Source organism: Hemitrygon akajei, chromosome 6 (assembly GCF_048418815.1).
Source record: "Hemitrygon akajei chromosome 6, sHemAka1.3, whole genome shotgun sequence".
NCBI lineage: Eukaryota > Metazoa > Chordata > Chondrichthyes > Myliobatiformes > Dasyatidae > Hemitrygon > Hemitrygon akajei.
Window position 1 is genome coordinate 126,710,331 of NC_133129.1, and position 19,233 is coordinate 126,729,563.

Genomic DNA, 19,233 nt, shown 5'->3' on the forward strand with positions numbered 1-19,233 from the left:
AGAAGGAGAGAAAGTAGGTGAATATGTGGAAATCTAGAAGGTTAGTGTTGGAGAAGGGAGATACATTAAAAACTCAGCTAATGGATAAGTAGGATTCAGAGACTGTAGATGTTACCTTGGGTGCTCATGTGAAATGAGTTGGGAAAATATAAAATCCCTGAAAAGCAGATGGCAAGTTATTAGCTGAAAGAAATCATAGTTTGCTACAGCCTGGATTTTGAAGTATTCTGACAGCTCAAAGTAATACAATTGGGTGTCACTAATGCAAATGTGAAACCTGTTGCCATGACTTTGGAGAGAAGCATAAAAGGAAGTGGAAAGTTTAGTAGATACCTAAGAGAAGGCTGAAGTCTGACTGAGTTGTTTCACTTATAAGGCATAATTTGCAGAGGGACATCTCATCCACTGCCTGCATGTAACTGAAAATACCAGTCAGTAGACTTCTAATTTTCTAATCTGTTCTCAAAGTGAATGTGGTTCCCACCTTCAACGTATTCTCAGAAAATTAGTGAAGGATTTCTGAAGAAATTCTGAATTGCAATCAATTGGGATCAGATTGTAGCTTATATAATCTCATTTCTCAAAATGCCATTTAAATTTTCTTTCAGATTTTCAGCAACTACTTACATAACGTTTCCAAGAGGATCAAAACCTTGTCGTGGTTTGGAAACTTGCCTGCCTCAATGACCCAAAGAGCTAGGTTGGCTGGAGCCAGGACTTTATGCTTTGGCTCTTGGTGAGGTCACCCATGCCAAACAGGTGAAAAGACAGGCTAAGAGTAGGCCGCTGGTCCTCCAGGTTCAAGGGTTCAGCTCAGGCCTAACAACCCTGAATGGTAAAACAGAATTGTTACAGGAAGAATAAAGAAGAATCCTTCTACATCTGAGTGCAACGGTATTCCTGAGTCTCCACCTGGGACTTGCATGACTGACAGTGGTGAAAACTGAGAAGCTACTGACATGACAATGGAAACCCTGAACTCTGCCAGAGAAGGAGGACCTTCATTGCTGCTCTCAACACCAGCGGTGTAACAGGCAGTAAGTAAGTAAGTATTTACATAACAAATAGGTTTTTGGACATGGTAGCAAATTGCAGCTAGTGCCTTTATAAGTATGTTAAATTATGAATACTAGGGAATAAGTCATAGGCTGAAATCTAAACAAGATATTCAGTTGGTTCTCTATGGATTAAGTAATACTATGGACTGTATTCTAATCAAATAGTCCCGTGGCTTACATGAAACACCAAGGCAAATTAGGAATTACGAATTATAGAACATAATCGAATCAGGTTTTTCAGAGGTACTTGTACAGAAAGTAGGAATCTGGAAACTTGGACGGTTTATAACGTTATTAGTACTTAAGGTTAAGTTGTATATTTTCCTTCAGAAGTGTTTAGTTGCTATAAACTACTCTAGGATATCCAAAGGTTATCGAAAGCATTATACATATATATCTGTTCTTAACTTAGTTCTTTGAAACATCTCAATTTCCCTTTCCTTTATACATCAAGATAACATTTAATAGCATAGTTTATGCAGTATGGTTCATTGTGGTTGACTGTAAATGTTCATAATATTGAAGATTTTATGAGGTATAGGGAGGGAGAGATGAGTCAGGATGTGGTAAAATTTCCACTTCGGTTTTTCCTACTCTCATGAAAGCAGTAACTCATACTGAGAGATCCTTCCACTGGCACAAACTGCACATTGCTGCCTTGTCCAAATATTTATTTCTTAGGAAAGCAAAATACACTGGATGCTGGGAATCTGAAATAAAAAAAACAAATAAAAGCACAAAATGATCACCAGCCCAGGCAGCATCTATAGAGAAAGGAACGGATAATATCGTATTTTATTTCCTTGAATTTTTCATCAAAGCCAGGCAAAATTTGTGACAGAGGAAGTTTAAAGATGCAGTGAAAGAAGGAATCAGAGGAAGCAACAAAGGGTGAAAGCTTGTGAAAGGATTAACTAACAAAGGCAGGTGATGCAAGGAAAAGGGATGAATGAGACAATTAACAAGGGATGAGTCTCAAGGAAATATAAATGAGAATATTTGAATAATTTATTTAAATTGTTGAACTTGTACATTGTGTAACTTTTCAGCAGGCTTTGAAGAGCTGTAATTAGTGATAGTAAGTTTTGGTTAGTCATACTCATCCAGAGGTGTCTGGGAAATCCCCACATTTCTTTTCAGAGGAGCTGCCAAGTTTTGGATTCCCAAATGGTTGGAAATTCTGAAACTCTTAGCTGTTCTGCAATTTCTTGGCACTGAAAGTCCAACAGCAAAGTGGGAACTCATGGTGATTCCCCAGTGCCAGCCACCCTCAACCTTAAGAACTGAGAGGTTGTTTAATTGCAAGTTGAGAACATGTGTGTGTTCTTAGCTTGTGGTGAAGTTGGGTGGATTGCTGCTGAAAGCAAGTTCTGCACTCCTTGAACTATTAATTCTCACTTCTCTCCTTTCAGAACTCTTCCTTTAGTGACCTAACTTCAATTTCCTACTTTTCCTCCATCTCCATTATATCAGTGCTTCTTGCACGTCCTACTAATGTTAAGGTTTCCCTCTACCTTTTTAAACAAGGTTCTTGACTATGTTTGCTCCAATTCCAGCATTTTCTTTTCTCCCCCTTTTCCTCCCAGCCAGGACAATGAGAAGGTGCCACTTAATCTCATCTTCAACCCTACTAGATTTCACAGTCAATATATTTTTGAAATTCATTGCAGCACCAGGGAGGTGAGATTGTCAAACCCACCCTCTCTATTTCAGAATCCCAAAGAGGCTATCCAGTTGACAATACCTCCAACACTTCTCACTTTCCCACAGCACCCTTCCAAACTAGTGGAGGTAAAGCTATGTCATCCCTTTCAGCTTCTGCCTTGCCATTATCCGAGGCACTCACCACTCCTTCCACATAGGCGATGTACTTCTTTCAAGTCATCATAATACTTTTACCCGTCATAATGTGGCTTCCAGGGATGGATTAGTTAACTTTGATTTCCACGTAGACATCAATCATGACCCAAGCTTCCACATTTTATTTTATTCCTCCATCCTTGTCTACTTCTTATATTCACTGAAAGGATGCGGTCTTCATAGGCTGAGCCAGCACTTAATTGCTGACCCCTAGTTCCTCTTGAGAAAGTGCTGGTGACTATTGCAGTCATTATGGTGTGGATACATCCAGAATGCTGGTTGGGAGAGAATTACAGAATTTTCGCCCAGTGACAGTGAAGGAATGGGTGATATCGTCTGATGGGGCAGTTTTTGTCATTGTTGTTTCTGGTGCCTAGATTGATTTTGGATGATAAAGTTGGTTTTACTTCCTTGTGGTTTTTTAGTGGTTTATTACAACTGAATGGCTTGCTAGGCAACTTTAGAGGGCATTTGGGAGTGAGCCATATTACTGTGGGTGTGGAATCCTGTGTAGGCCAGACCGGGTAAAGATGGCAGATTTCTACTCCTATAGAAGAGTAGTTACTATGTTACAGCAATCAACATGGGATCAGTATTAAAGTTCTTAAATCACAGAATTCAAATTTGAATTTATCATCATCTACTGTAGCAGGATTAGAACCCATGAACTCGGGCCATTGCCCTAGGTTATTAATCCAGTTATAATATCACTGCGCCATTAGTTCTAACAGCCTGCTCATTGCTATTGTAAGGTCACTGGGCTAAAATATTAGTTTGGTTTCATTCACAGACTCTGCTCAATCTGCTGAGTGTCGCATTTACTGTTTTGATTCCCACTCAAACGTGTCTGCTTTCATCCCTTTAAACCCATCCAATGTAAGGCTGTAGATTATCATTTCATCTCTCATTATGCATCTTACACCTTCCCAACCTTGATAATGAGTTCAACAATTTCAGATAATAATTATTCTACTCTCATTTTACTTTCCCTGTAGTCTCCTCAATTGTTGAAATAATTCCCATTACTGCCACTGTTGCCGTCCTCCATAATCTCATGTCGTTTTCTCTTCTCAGGCCATCTTTTTATTACATCACACCTTCTTTTCATCTTCCTCCCACTTTACTTCTGAAGCAAGGTCATGAGTTGGAATATTAATTGATTTGCTCTCCCCATAGATCCTGCCTGACCTGCTTACAAAATCCGCCATTTTCTATTTCTAGTGCATTCTTTGTGTATGAGTCCAGATAATAACTCAAGTAAACCATTATTATTTATCATGTCCAGACTTCTTGGTCTGTATTTCAGGGACCCGTCAGTGCTGGTCCTGTGGCTGATACTGAAGATCGAAGCCCAGAGGTTGATCAGAAGTTTGAAAGTCAAAACCAATGCCCGAAGTCGTGGTCTCCGAGACTGAAGTTCACTAAGGAAGTCAAAGGCCTGTTGTCTGTGAGTACGCAGGTGGTGCAGGGGCCTGTCCTGGAGTTGGAGAATTGCCTGTGTGGGTGGGAGATAGGGAGGAAAGGGCTTTTCTTTGCTGTTGTTGTTCTCTTGCTGTGTTATGTTTTGTTGTGTCCGTTGTTGTTCTGCCGATCATTGTAGGCTAGGTATGCTATGTTGGCACAGGAATGTGTGGTGACACTTGCGGACTGCTGCCTGCTTTTGGTTGTGCTTGATGTTAACACGAACCACTGTATATTTTGATGTACATGTGATAAGTAAATAAATCTGAATCTGAATGTGAACCTTCATTCACCCTCTCATTGTTCAAGTTCAAGTTCAAGTTGCTTTTTATTGTTGTTTCGACCATAACTGCTGGTACAGTACACAGTAAAAATGGGACAACGTGCTACATGAACAATACAGAAACTACACTGAACTACGTAAACCAACACAAAAACTACACTAGACTACAGACCTACCCAGGACTGCATAAAGTACACAGAACAGTGCAAGCATTACAATAAATAATAAACAAGACAATAGGCACAGCAGAGGTCAGTAGGTTGGTAGTCCGATGGCTTGGGGGAAAATCTGTTACATAAATCCGTGTTGGTAGCAAATTCAAGGCTAACCAATCATGAAACCTCACCATTTGGCTCAGATACTAATTTGGCATCAAATGCTGATAATTTCTACAACAGCACCATTTAAACCCATATATCTCTATCATCAAGAATGGCAGGAGCTCAGGCACAAACACAACATATATATAACAATCACAGCACGGAAACAGCCCATTCCGGCTCTCCTAGTCCGTGCCGAACTCTTCATCTCACCTAGTCCCACCTACCCGCACTCAGCCCATAACCCTCCACTCCTTTCCTGTCCATATACCTATCCAATTTTACCTTAAATGACACAACTGAACTGGCCTCTACTACTTCTACAGGAAGCTCATTCCACACAGCTATCACCCTCTGAGTAAAGAAATACCCCCTCGTGTTTCCCTTAAACTTTTGCCCCCTAACTCTCAAATCATGTCCTCTCGTTTGAATCTCCCCTACTCTCAATGGAAACAGCCTATTCACGTCAACTCTTTCTATCCCTCTCAAAATTTTAAATACCTCGATCAAATCCCCCCCGCAACCTTCTACGCTCCAATGAATAGAGACCTAACTTGTTCAACCTTTCTCTGTAACTTAAGTGCTGAAACCCAGGTAACATTCTAGTAAATCGTCTCCGCACTCTCTCTAATTTATTGATATCTTTCCTATAATTTGGTGACCAGAATTCGGTCAGAATTCGGTGACCACCAGCTACAAGTTTTTATCCAAGTTTCACATTATCCTGACTTGAAAGCATTATCGCTGGGCCCAAAACCTTGAATTTACCACCCAAAAGTCCTCGTCAGGGAAACTGCACCAATTTTAGAAGACAGTTCAGCAGCACTTTCCTAAACCAGTTAGGGATGAAGAATAAATTTTGACCTCTCCTCATTAACAAACTCTAAATGCTTTAAAAAAAAAAAATCGCATGAATGAAATTTCATTCTTTGTTGCTTTACCAGAAGATTAAAGACCAATCCAAAATTATTAGTTTAAAATATTGCTTTTTAGGATGAATATTTGTGTTGTTTCAGTCTAAGTGAGGATTGATTAAAGAGTTAAATGGTGAAATTGGGTATGTAAGCTTTGAATTTGCGGGTGATTTTACTGACCAAACATCTTGTGGAGCCATAAAGGGAGACTCAAGAATTCTAGATGAGGTGCAGTTCCTTAGAGCTTGTCAATGGCCTTCATCGGGAAACTACAGTCCTGATTACAACCAGAAAAATATTGAGTTTGACCTAGCTCTTTGTGTTTTGCAGATCTATTGTCATATATGACACAAGGTCAGATGGACAGAGTGCTGTTAGGATTTGTTAGTGGAAAATGGTTTGAAGTACATTCTTGATGACTACTCAACAACCTAGTGTATGTTGGTGGTGCATAGGGACAAATAATGGGTCCAGATTTCAATAGTTCCTCAGAACTCATCATTTTTAGCTTAATTTGAGAACAATACCAATGGAAGACTGCTGCCATATTTTGAGTAATATCTAAAAAGGCTTAGAAGAATTGTAAAGATAGTGGAACTAGGTGAGACTCTAAGACTAGGTCCTAACACATGCCCTTGGTTCTTTAGTTTCCTAGCCAAACTTCAAGAAATTCTACCTTTCTCTGCATTGGTTAGCCACCATAACATCTATCTTAATAACCAGGAAGAAAACTCAAAGATCAAAGGTACAAGGGGACTTGGAAGTCCTTGTGTAGAATTCCCTAAAGGTTAACTTGCAGTCAATGGTAACAACTGGAATATATGTGATTCTGATGCTTTATATGACATTGGTCAGACCGCACTTGGAGTATTGTGAGCAGCTTTGGGCCTGTTATCTAAGAAACCATGTGCTGGTATTGGAGAGGGTCCAGAGGAGGTTCACAAGAATGATTCTGGGAACGAAAGGATTAACATTTGAATGGCTCTGAGCCTGTACTTGCTAGAGTTTAGAAAAGTTAAGGGAGGTATCATTGAAACCTATTAAACAACATCAGAACAGAGATGAGGAGGACTTTCTTTGGCAAAAGGGTGATGGATTTGTGGAGGTCAAGTCATTGAGTATATTTAAAGCAGAGTATAATATGTTCTTGATTAGTCAGAGCAACAAAGTAGGTAGGAGAACAGAGTTGAGCAGGATAATAAATCGGCTATGATAGAATGATGGAGCAGACTCATTGGGCCGAATGGCCTAATTTGTGCCTGTGTCTGTGGTCTTATGTCTTTTGTGGATCAGATTGCAATTATTTGTGACTGTGCTTTGGAAGATTTTATGATGCTTAGGGCCCTATTGATCATGAACACAAGAGCAACATTAATGCTGCCTCCAGTCCACCATGCCATTTAATGTTTGTTCTTCAGAACAAGCGAACAAACTACACTGCTCCACCTGCTTCTCATAACCCCTTCCGTCCCAAAGATCTTTTTCCTTCTATCTTGAAAATATTCAACTGAGTAACCATGACCCACTGTATCTTAGAGCTCTAGGGCAAATGGCAGGGTGGGTTACATCATGTTCTAAATTCTCTACATAAGGGAAGATTACCTAAACTGATTTCTTCCTATTTTTATGAAAACTACTTAAATTTCTGTGATTACAATGAAGCAATCTTTGATTACAGAGTTGGTCTTCTCCTCCTCTTGACATAACCTCCATTTTCGGGTTCTCCCACTGATTTCTTTCCTTTAGATTACTCCTTACATTGAGGAATCTACTATTAATTAAATATCAGTCACACAGTTTTCTTTCAAAAACAAGAGGTCCAAATAGTCATAAATTTTATTTGTGCTGCAAGGAAACAGGTTTCTTTGATGACATGAATATCTCTTTTCTACAACTAGGGCTCACTTTCTCTGTATTGGGAATTGTTCAAATTATTGTGTACCAATAAGTCTGTAAAAATTAACATTGCTTCTTTAGGTTAATGCTATGAAATGAAAATCAATGCTTATACAGAGTAGGCAGTGCATGGGATTAGATTGAAAAGGATTAGCAAATGGTCGAATTGGAAAAATAATTTGGAAACATTTGTTCTAGGAGGGAATGTAAGATGGAAGTTTACTGAGACTGACTGATGGAACTCCAGCATATAGGTCATAAGTTTCAACGTGTTCTTTTAAAAATAAACCAGATACTGAAGAAGATTCATTGACCTGAATTGAAAACTCAATTTCTGTCTTCATACAAGCTTTCTGATCTGACAGATACTTTGAACTTTTTATCTGTTTTCATTTAAAAAGTAGGAACTTGCCTTCCATGACCTCAGTACATACCATGGTGTTTTGCAGACATTGAAGATCATATAAAGTGTAAATAATGTTGTAAAGTAGGAAATATAGTTGGTAAGTAATTTAGTACACATTAAATTCTCCCCAGTAACAATGGAATAATTTGCTTTGATGACGTTAGTTGAAGGATAAGCATTGGACAAGACCTTTCCTATTCTGGCAAATGTTTCAGGATTTCTAAAGCCCAACTGAGACAGCCTAAATGTAATCTCATTAGAAAAACAGTCCAGGATACTCACAGTGCAGAAAGGATGGATTGTGTACTGGAATCCCATGAGTACTGTAGGTCTTCAACTGTGCTGGGTCAGAGGGCACAGCAAAGCCATGCTAAACTGTATTACCATATATTATTCATCTTCCCACATGATACAAGGAAACTTATTGAAATATTATTTGTCTGTTTTTCAATTAAGTGAAGTATAACTCTTGAGAGAAGATGCCTGAGATATTAAATCAGTGTTCATAACACTCTTGTTCTTGGCAAAACCCTTCAAGGAGGTGCTTTCTTTATCCAGAATCAGAATATAGGCCCTTCAGTGGCCAATGATCTCTATCTGATTGGTAAAAGTGTCATTTATTTTGGTCAAGTAAAGACTCGACCATAATCATTTCATTCATGTTTGTATTGCTCCCACTTTAAGGAGTTTAATACACCCACACTTCCCTTGATGCCTGGGGTGTGTCGGGGGGTGGGGGGTAGTGTTGAAGTCCCTTGAAGTGGGAGAAGGCCTTATAAAGACATTACCACCAGGATAGTTTTTACATAGTTTAACTTCCTAATATTCAGTATCAATTCATTTGGGGGACCCTGAGCATGTCCTTGCAACACTTCCTTAGTCCTCTGTTACATTCTGTGGCCTTGGCCAAGCTGACAATAAAGAAATTGTTTGGGGAAGCCCAGCACAAGTGTGCTTAGTAACCATGGTATCAATACTGATGGAGGTGGCTTTAGATGAGATATGCACTGTCATTTGTGCCTTGGTTTCCCATTCACTTCTAAGGATTCATTGAACATGCTGCTAGTGATGCTGTTGGAAGGCCTTTCAAAGTTTTTCCATATAAATCCCAGTATTCAAACTAATAAACAAGGGTTGATATGGCTTTAGATTTGTAGACAGAGAGCTTGATTGAGGTCTAGGGGTCATAATTTAAAAATGCCATGCACTGGGTTCCCATAAGTAGAGCAGACATATCTAATCCTGTGTGGAATATCTTTGTCAATATTTACTTTATTTGAAAGAAAACTTTCGGAGTAAGCAAAATGCCACAAGTCAGTTAGTTCTTGTGCTTCACTCTTGATACTTTCTGGTGACGTGGGCTGCCAGGTTGATGTAAAGTTATTGTTCCCTCAGTGTTGGTGATGAATCCCAGTCATATGCATGCATTTGAAAAGAAGTTTGCGATGTTATGCATGTCTTCCCTTGTGTGTGTCGCAAATCATTATATGATAAAGGGTCTCAGCCTTAAGCAACATCCACACTAGACCACATAAATCCATATTCTCTTCGTTTTGACCCTCTGCCCACATTGAAATGGCGTATTCCTCCCCCAAAAACGGAGCTTTTCTAAAATGCCCTCCAGAGTGTATAAATTTGAAAATGCTGTTATCAATGACATAGGATGTAAAAGAAAAGAAGTCCTAAAAAGAGAATCTAGAGAGCTAGGTAGAAAGCTGAAAAGCAGGATAGTCTCTGGATCGCTCTCTATGCCACTTGCCAGTGAGGGCAAGAATAGAATGATTTTTCAGATGAATGTGTGGCTGTGGAACTGGTGTAGGGCTCAGGGTTTCAGATATCTGGATCACTGGAATCTTTTCTGGGGAAGGTATGACCTGAAACTGAGAAGGACAAATATTCTTGCGGACAGGCTTGCTAGAGCTGTTGGGGAGGGTTTAAACTATTTGGTAGTGGGGTGGCAACTGGAGTGATAGAGTGACAGGGTTGAGGATGTGGAAGTTGGTTTACAAGTAGATGCAGTGCACAGTGAGACTGTGAGGAAGGTCAGGCAGATGACGGGGCAAAATTGCACTCAGTGGAATGGGTTGAACTGTGAAAAGGATGACAAATACAGGACAGCAGGGATTCTATTTGAATGCATGCAGTAAAGGAATAAGGTAAATGGTCTTGTAGCGCATTTAGAGATTGGCAGGAAAAACACTGTGGGCAACGCTGAGTTGTGGCTGAAAGAAGATTACAGTTGGGAGCTTAATATCCAAGGGTACATAATCTAATGAAAGGGCAGGCAGGTACACAGAGGAGGACGAGTGGCTCCGCTGGTAAAAAAATGAAATGAAATCTTTAGCAAGAGGTGACATTGGATCAGAAGATGTAGATTCTTGTGTGTCGAGTTGATACTGCAAGAGTAAAAAGACCCTGATGGGAGTTATTTACAGGCCTCCAAATAGTCGCCAGGATGTAGAGATTGAAAAAGCATGTCAAAAAGGCAATGTTACATTAGTCATGAGGATTTCAATATGTAGATATATTGGAAAAATTAAGTTGATGCTGGATCCCAAGAAAGTGAAGGTATGGAAAGCCTCTGAGATGGTTTCTGGACCAGTTTATGGTTAAGTCCACTAGGGGATCAGCAATTCCGGATTGGGTTTTGTGTAATGAACCAGATATGACTAGGGAGCTTAAGGTAATGAAACTCCAAGGAAACAGTGATCATAATATGATAGAATTCACCCCGCAATTTGAGAGGGAGATGCTAAAATCGGATGTATCAGTATTACAGTGGAATAACGGGAATTGCAGAGGCATGAGAGAGGAGCTGGCCAATGTTGAATGGAAGGGGACACTAGTCGGAATGACAGCAGAACATTAATGGCTGGAGATTTTGGGAGCAATTTGGAAGGTGCAATATAGATACATTCTAAAGAAAAAGAAATATTTTAAGGGCAGATGATGTAACCCTGGCTGACAAGGGAAGTCAAAGCCAACATAAAGGCAAAAACGGACATTAATGGGAAACTAGAGGATTGGAAAAATTTTTTAAAGTAACAGAAGCCAACTAAGAAAACCATAAGAGGGCAAAAGATAAAATGTGAATGTAAACTTGCCAATAATATCAAAAATGATACCATATATTTTTTCAGATAAATAAAGAGTAAAAGAGAGGTGAGAGTAAATATTGGACCACTGGAAAATGACACTGGAGAAATAGTAGCAGGAGACAAGGAAATGGCAGACAAACTGAATAAGTATTTTGCATCAGACTTTACTGTGGAAGGTACTAGTAGCATGCCAAAAGTTCGAGAGTGTCAAAGGGCAGAAGTGAGTATAGTTGCTATTACTAGGAAGATGGTGCTTGGGAAACTGAAAGGTCTGAAGGTGGATAATTCACCTGGACCTTATGGATTACACCTCAGGGTTCTAAAAGAGATAGCTGAAGAGATTGTGGAGGCATTAGTAATGATCTTTCAAGAATTAATAGATTCTGACATGGTTCCAGAGGAATGGAAAATTCCACTCTTCCAGAAGGGAGGGAGGCAGAAGAAAGGAAATTATAGGCCAGTTAGCCTGAGTTCAGTGTTTGGGAAGATGTTGGAGTTGATTGTTAAGCATGTGGTTTTGGGGCACTTGGAGGCACATGACAAAATAGGCCAAAGTCAGCATGATTTCCTTAAGGGAAAATCTTCCCTGACAAATCTGTTGGAATTCTTTGAAGAAGTAATAAGCAGGATAGAGAAAGGAATATTGATGGATATTGTGTTCTTGGATTTTTAGAAGGTTTTTGACAAAGTGCCCCACATGAGGCTGCTAAACAAGGTAAGAGCCCAGGGTGTTACAGAAAAGATATGATAATGGATAGAGGATTGGCTGATTAGCAGGAGGTAAAGATTGGGAATAAAGGGATTCTTTCTTTTTGGATTGGCTGGTGGTGGCTAGTGGTGTTCCACAAGGGTCTGTGTTGGGACCACTTCTTTTTACGTTGCATGACTATAATTTGGAAGATGAAATTGATGGCTTTGTGGCCAAGTTTGCAGATGATATGAAAATAGTTGCAGGGACAGGTAGCGCTGAGGAAACAGAGAGACTGCAGAAGGGTGTAGATTAGGAAAATAGGCAAAGGGGTGGCAGATGGAATACAATGTCAGGAAGTGTATGGTCATGCTCTTTGGTAGAAGGAGTAAAAGCAAAGACTATTTTATAAACAGGGAGAAAATTTTTAAAAACCTGAGGTTCAAAGGGATTTTGGAATCCTTGCGCATGATTCCCTAAAGGTTGCAGGTTGAATCAGTGGTAAGGAGGGGGAATACAATGTTAACATTAATTTCAAAAGGACTAGATTAAAAAAAACAAGTGAGGCTGTACAAGACACTGATGAGGCCTCACTTGGAGTATTGTGAGCAGTTCTGTGCCCCTTATTTAAGAAAGAATGTGCTGACATCGAAAAGGATTCAGAGGAGCTTCACGAGAATGATTCCGGGAATGAAGGGATAATCATATTAGCAGGGATTGAAGGCCCTGGGCCTGTACTAGTTGGAATTTAGAAGAATGAGAAAGTATCTAATTGAAATCTATCAAATGTTCAAAGGCCTAGATAGAATGGAGGTGAAGAGGATGTTTCCTTTGGTGAGAGTGTCCAGGACCAGAGGGCACATCTTCAAAATACAAACGTTTGTGGAAGGTTGTCCATTTAGAACAGAGTTGAGGAGGAATTTCTTTAGTCAGAATGTGGCAAAATCTATGGAATTCTTTGCCAGTGGCGGCAGTGGAAGCCAGGTCACTGGGGGCATTTAAGGCAGAAGCTGGTAGATTCTTGATTAGTCAGAGTGTGAAAGGTAATGGGGAGAAGACAGGAGAATGGGGTTGAGAGAGAAATGGCTCAGCCATGATTAAATAATGGAGTAGGTAGGCCAAATGGTCGTATTCTGTTCCTAAGTCGGCAGTGCTCGGGATTGCAATTTGGTGCTCATTGAGAAGGAAACTTTTTGATGTTGCCTACAGTCTTTTGTGTCTTTATATATCAAGTCTGTGTGCCAACTCCTGGATTTGCCATGAGTTATCCTTAGTTACTCCAGATTTCTTTAGTACTTCAGCCTTTATATATTGCTGTCATCTGCACTTCAAAAGCTTCAGTGGTGTTTTGTCAGTCCCTAAACAGAGCCCAAAAGCTCTTTCTCTCTGATTTTGGAAGGCCCTGAAGATGGTCATCTATCTACACAGCATACTCAGAAACTTTAGGCTTCATCACCCAATATTATCACAGTGGTTCCGACAGAAATGATGCCCAGATCAAGAGTTTACTGGAGCTTTATACTGCACTTTGAAGCTGGGCCGCAAATGTGGCCTGAACTGTAATTCTAGTCCTTGATCAAGCCACTTCAGAGAAGCGGTAATATCTAGTCTGTCGTAATACTGTGCGTCCTTTCTTTCAACTCGCCCACCAACGGGGTCTGTGCGAAGTATAAACTACTATGCACACGTTTTCGAACTGAGAATGTGTTATAAAAGGAAGACTTGTTATCCACCAATGTTGCATCTGAATGTGCTCCGTGTGGATTTCCATTGTGTGGGACAGATTTCAGCATTGCAAAGACGTCGGGAATGCGATTTGACCTCTTCCAGTTACTCTATTTATTGTGTGTTCTACTATCATAACGTCATCAAGGAACTTCTATCAAACTAGTCCTACTATAATATCCCTTGGACTAGTTCCATTGTTTTAGAAATTACTTATTTCATTATCGTTGCTCTGAATTCCTGAAACGGTTTCTGTTAAATATATAAAAAGCTGCCCCCACATTTGCATGAATAAAATATTTTTCGCCTTTTTTTATATTAATGAATGACTGAACACTTGTTCTCTTTGTTTTATTAAACTCCATGTTAAATCCATTCATATTAAATCTACCGAACAGCTTCGAGTCTGAAGGAGATGCTCACCCACACCGTCCGGTTCTGTAGTGTCAGTTTAACCAGTGTACCACACTCACCAAGTGCAGTAGGTACCGTTGACCGACTCTAAGTACGAGACGAGAAACCTCAATCACGGTTTGAATTCGAACTTAATTCAAAAGCTTAATCACTGTACTAAAATTCAACCTTCCAAACACATACGACGTTTCCAAAGCTTCAGGGGGAAGCAATTTCTAATCGTATTTTTAAAGACTGTTTTCCCTTGGAAAATCTACCGTCTGTTTCCACCTGGAATCAGTTATGTTCTACTTGAGATTTATAGCGCAGTATTGGTTGAGTCACGAGATTTGCAGAGATGGCAAAACAATTTATTTCCATGTCTGCGATTATTTTTTGAGTGGGTGGGTCATGATCCATCTATTTATAGTTTTATTTAAGAACGGTTCCTCTGCGTTGCCAAAACTCTGGCCAGGGATCATTTTTTAAACAAGATAGTAGAAAACATTTGCGGGTTTAAACGGCATATTGCGTAAGCAGCAATCCCATCGCATTTTATCCGATGTCTTTGAAACATGCTCGAGCGTCCAGGGAGGGTTATGTGTTTATCTGTGAATAAAACAATTTGGTGGAAGATGCTGTCTGTTGTCATTCGAAGCTGGAGATTCAGAACTATTAACAATAATCCGCACTACCCCGCCTTCTGGCTGCATAATTATGTTAAAAATGTGGATAATTTGGTGCAATTTTACAAAATCTACGTAAATTTCCAAATCCTGATTATTCATTTCCGGATGTTGCGGAGTTACTGGCAATATTGCATCAGGCAATGGAAATACTGCGTGTGTGAGGTGGACAAGGTGGGGTTAGCTCGGTGAGGACAGGACAAAACCCCGATTAAAGGGCGGGATTACTGCCGGGATTGGAGGGAAGGTGGTGGAAAGATGGGGGCAGCGCCTTCTTATCAGTCTGTGTATGTGCGTCTTATTTTTCTAAATAATTAAATATATAGAGAGCTCAATACCGGACTGTTTCCAGTTTCTTTGTAACCGGAGGAATCTGTCAAACTGTGATACGTAACCATGGGGTTAGAGAAGGGAGATCGCTAATCAGCGATTATGTAGTGGCGGGAGGTGTGTGATTGTGTGTGTGTGGGGGGGGGGGGGTCGTCGTTTACGGAGTTTGTCCATATAAGGAGGAATTTTGCGCGAAACTCGGCAACAACACCGAATTGTGTCGGGTTCCTCCCCCCGCCCAGCAGAGCGTGAGGTGTCTAGGGTCAGCTTCACTGCGAGAAAAAATAACAAAATGACCGATGTGTCTAAGATGAATATTAAACAAAAACAATTCATACAGTATTCAAATGTGACAAAGGAACATGTTTTTTTCTGGATTTGTGTTTACTTTACTTAAAGGACTTTCTGCATTGTAATCAGACTCTACAGGAATATTGTTTTGTCTACCAACACTAAACCTATAATTAACGAGAACCCTCAAACATGTTTTATTCTCTATGCAGCTGATAAACACTATTTAAAATCCATACTTAGATGGAAAACACCTTTATTGTGCATTTTACGAGAAAACGCGCTTAAAAGGGTAATGCAAGGGTTAACGGAGTTTCTTCATATCTGAATACGTAATAATCAGGAGAGTTTATTAAATATATATATGCATAAACTGGACATGGCTATTTTACCTGTATTGCGATCAGATTGTTGCCAGACAAAAAAGGGTCACGCATAATAATCTAATTGGTTTGATAACCTGGTTTGCAGCTGCAAAATTGTTATTGTAGCTGGTGTGTAGTGATAGAGATTTAAAAGGCCGGTGTCTGCAATATTACAACATTGTCCTCACTCAGCAAGTCTGCAATAGCATAGTAGAATCTGGCGTAAACAAAGAGAGCGCGGAGCTGTCAATCAAGACAGGCGCACCCTTCCTTCCTTCTCCACCTACTCGGTCCCTGCCAATTAATATGATTGGCAGATACAGCAACCAATCGGAGGAGGAAAGTGGTTACGTAAAAGGCCAATCAGAAGACCGAAGTTAGGAGGCGATGCCCACTGTGTAGCCAATGGGAGCGAAACGGTGTGATTATGACCAACCCTCCTGGGCTGGCGGAGAACTGCGCTAGTTAAAAAGCATCGAGCTGGTGTTGCAGACAAACATCGCAAACGCGGCATCGTAGTAAACGGACCAAAAAATCCCCCCCTTCTTCAAAAAGGAATCCTGCCCCAGGACTGTGCTTCTCGTTCCATTTAGTTATTACTATCGCTGACTATTTGCAGAAGGAATCCCTGGTTGGTTCTGCATTTTGCTGCGCTCGTTTGTGTTAGGGTTAAGGTGCCCGCTATGTCCAGCGTGCAGCAGCTCTTCAGCAGCAGCTTGGAGAGGATGACGGCCAGGAGAACATTCCCTCACCAAGCGAGTACCGCCGTCTGCAGGAGTCTCTTCGGACCCATTGACCACGAGGAGCTGCGCCGGGAAACCAAGAACAAGCTGCGGGAGATCAGCGAGCAGGCCCAGCAGAAGTGGAATTTCAACTTCGCGACGGACACCCCGCTGGAAGGAGGGGAGTACCAGTGGGAGGAAGGTAGCGACGTGCCCGGTTTCTACCGGGAGACCATCCAGAAGGGAAAGGTCCGCCTGCAGTGTCCGGTTGTCGAGTCCTGCAACTCGGAAAGTGAGAGTAGTGGGTCCGCCGTCCTGGACTCCCCGGAGATCGTCGACCGATTGTTAGGGCTGGAAAGCAGAGAGACCAACCAAGAAAACCGATCGGATAACTTGCACTCAGGAATTAAACCAAGCAGACAAGCATGCGCGCGGAAAAGGGGATCTACTGGACATATCACAGGTGAGAGGGAATTCCTGACCACATCTACACCTATTCGTCCTTCGGCTCGTTAAGTGAACACTTTTTAAAAAAAATATCTTTTACCTTGGGGACGCTTGCACTGTGGCTTTTTCTGGTGGTTGTTATTCAGAGGATGAAAGACGAAAAATTCCTGTGTAATGTAGTTGCAATTCTTCTCCCAGAGAACTGCTTACACAGCAACTTTTAGTCCAGTGAGGAAAGCGAGAGATCTGCGCTTACAACCCGATCTGATGTTGGAGTTTACTACTTTTAACATTTAAGAGTTAATTTCACCCAACATGTTTGCGTGTCTCCTTTAACTAGCTTGGAATGTATTTGTTTTGTTTATAACTTGTTTGGAAAAAAAGTACTAGATTTAAATGTGTGCGTGTGTGTGTGTTTTTCTCTCTGATTAGATTTTTTCGCCAAGCGAAAGAGGACGATCGGAGCCAAAGCTTCGAGTGAGAACGGGTCTGTTTCTGTTCTGCCGGGAGAGCAAACTCCGCGCAAGAGAATACGATAAAAAAAAAGATAAAAAGAAGGACAACATAAATAAAAGTTAGTAGATCGCGTGTCGAACAACTAGAAGTCATGAACTGGGAGAAAAACAACTACGGGGTCAGACATGAGAAATGGCTCGTAGTAGCGAGTAGTAAACAACTTGGTCTCTTTACGTCAGGCCAGTGGGGCGAGGTTTGAGCTGTCATTGTCCCGTGACTCTCTTCAGTATTTTGTGAACTGCAGTAACCGAGCGCAGTTGCCTGATGTCTCGAGTCAGCTGCAACGTTTTTGCCTGTTTATTTTTAAGAAACAGTGCTGTAAATGTAAACGTTGTAAACATTGTGGGAACGGTGGATGAGTTTAGCACCATCTATGTGGAAAATTAACTCGCCTTGGAAAGTGGCAATGATTTTAATGTCTCCGCCTAGCGATGTTATTAAATATTTTTAGGATTTTAAGAAGTTATAACTGCTGCCGTATCTCCCGGGAGCCAGTGACGTCACAGCCGTGTGTGTTAGCTGGGGGAGGGGTATTATGTGACGTCACTGCCACCGGATTGAGCTGACTCACCACTGATGAGGGCGCGATCTGGTTTAGTAATGCCATTGACAAATCTGATGTATGCTTCCAGACCTGGATACTAATACTGTTTTCTTTCTCTTCTTCACTTAACCGTGTAGTTATTTGCACTCTACGTTTTTGTTCTTGCTATACTGAAAGAAGTGGCTGACAGGGACCATCGCCATCCTTGCTGTTCCTAAGACTGATGAAAAGAAGAGGACTCTGACCCGAATATCAGAAGAGTGGATGACTGATCGCCTTTCGATTGTTGTAGTATGCATATACAGTAAATGTAGCAAACCAGCCCCCCAGTGGTGGAAAAACCACTGCAGCCAGTGTTAAGGAGCACAGCCAGCAATTCAAATCTGAACATTTTGTATCTACACTGGTCTGAAGTGTAATGCTTAACAATGAATATATTACGGGGAAAATTAAGTTCTAAATAGTGCTCTGCTGATAATCTCAGTACAACTCGAGATGTAAATTTGTAAATTACAAAAGCTTATACTAACTTATATTTCCTATTTATGTTAAGAATGGTTTCATCAGTTTCTGGCACCCGGTGAGCTCCCTTTGTTCAGGGACCAAAAGGGCATTCTTGCTTCATGTACAAAGTCTGTAAATAATGTTTTTTTAAAAAAATTTTTAGTTTGTGTCTTGCGCCCACATCTTGTTTGTAGCCAAAATGTTTAGTATACTTGAAGGTTGAGCATAGGGTTCCATGTTTTTTTTCTGAGCCGTTCATGTACCACTGCCACTTTTGTGTTGGTAAAATTTGGAAAAACAAAAACATCGGATTTTGCAGCTGAATAAATGAATACAGTTTATATTGTCGTGTCTCGTTTTACCTTCTTCAATCAGAACTCTGACACATTTGCCCTGTAAGAATAATTAGAAACTTCAAAATTCACTTTTTGTGCCTGGTTTTAACAATGAAAATATTAAGGGTGTATTAACGGGTCGTTCTTTTATGTTATATGCTGAAAAACTGCAGAAATTAGCCAATCAGCTTATAAGCGTTTGGCGATAAGATATTTTGTATTTCGCCAGTTAAGACTTGTGTAAATATAAGGCAGGGCTGAATGAGAGATGATTTCAAAAATGGTAGCTTGGTATCATCAACTCAGTCTCTCTAATTATCGGGTAGCTAGGTGTTCCCCAGGTCCTCACACTGAGGCTCTATTGACTTTTAAACACCTGGCCACATTAGCT

The 19,233-nt window shown here is 40.6% G+C and overlaps 1 protein-coding gene across 1 annotated transcript; it reads left to right on the plus strand.

Annotated features, from left to right (window-relative positions):
* The first annotated feature begins 16,246 nt into the window (after positions 1–16,246).
* On the plus strand, positions 16,247–18,848 carry cdkn1cb (cyclin dependent kinase inhibitor 1Cb). Its single transcript, XM_073049205.1, has 3 exons — positions 16,247–16,959; positions 17,376–17,517; positions 18,141–18,848. The coding sequence occupies exons 1-2, from the start codon at positions 16,458–16,460 to the stop codon at positions 17,480–17,482; spliced, it is 609 nt and encodes a 202-aa protein (XP_072905306.1). The 5' UTR covers positions 16,247–16,457; the 3' UTR covers positions 17,483–17,517; positions 18,141–18,848.
* The last annotated feature ends 385 nt before the right edge of the window (positions 18,849–19,233 follow it).

What these genes read in the sequence shown, in the direction of transcription:
- cdkn1cb (XM_073049205.1), top strand. Translation starts at nt 16,458, where the DNA reads ATGTCCAGCGTGCAGCAGCTCTTCAGCAGCAGCTTGGAGAGGATGACG. An exon ending in ATCTACTGGACATATCACAG is followed by an intron (nt 16,960 to 17,375) that starts GTGAGAGGGAAT and finishes CTCTCTGATTAG; the next exon opens with ATTTTTTCGCCAAGCGAAAG.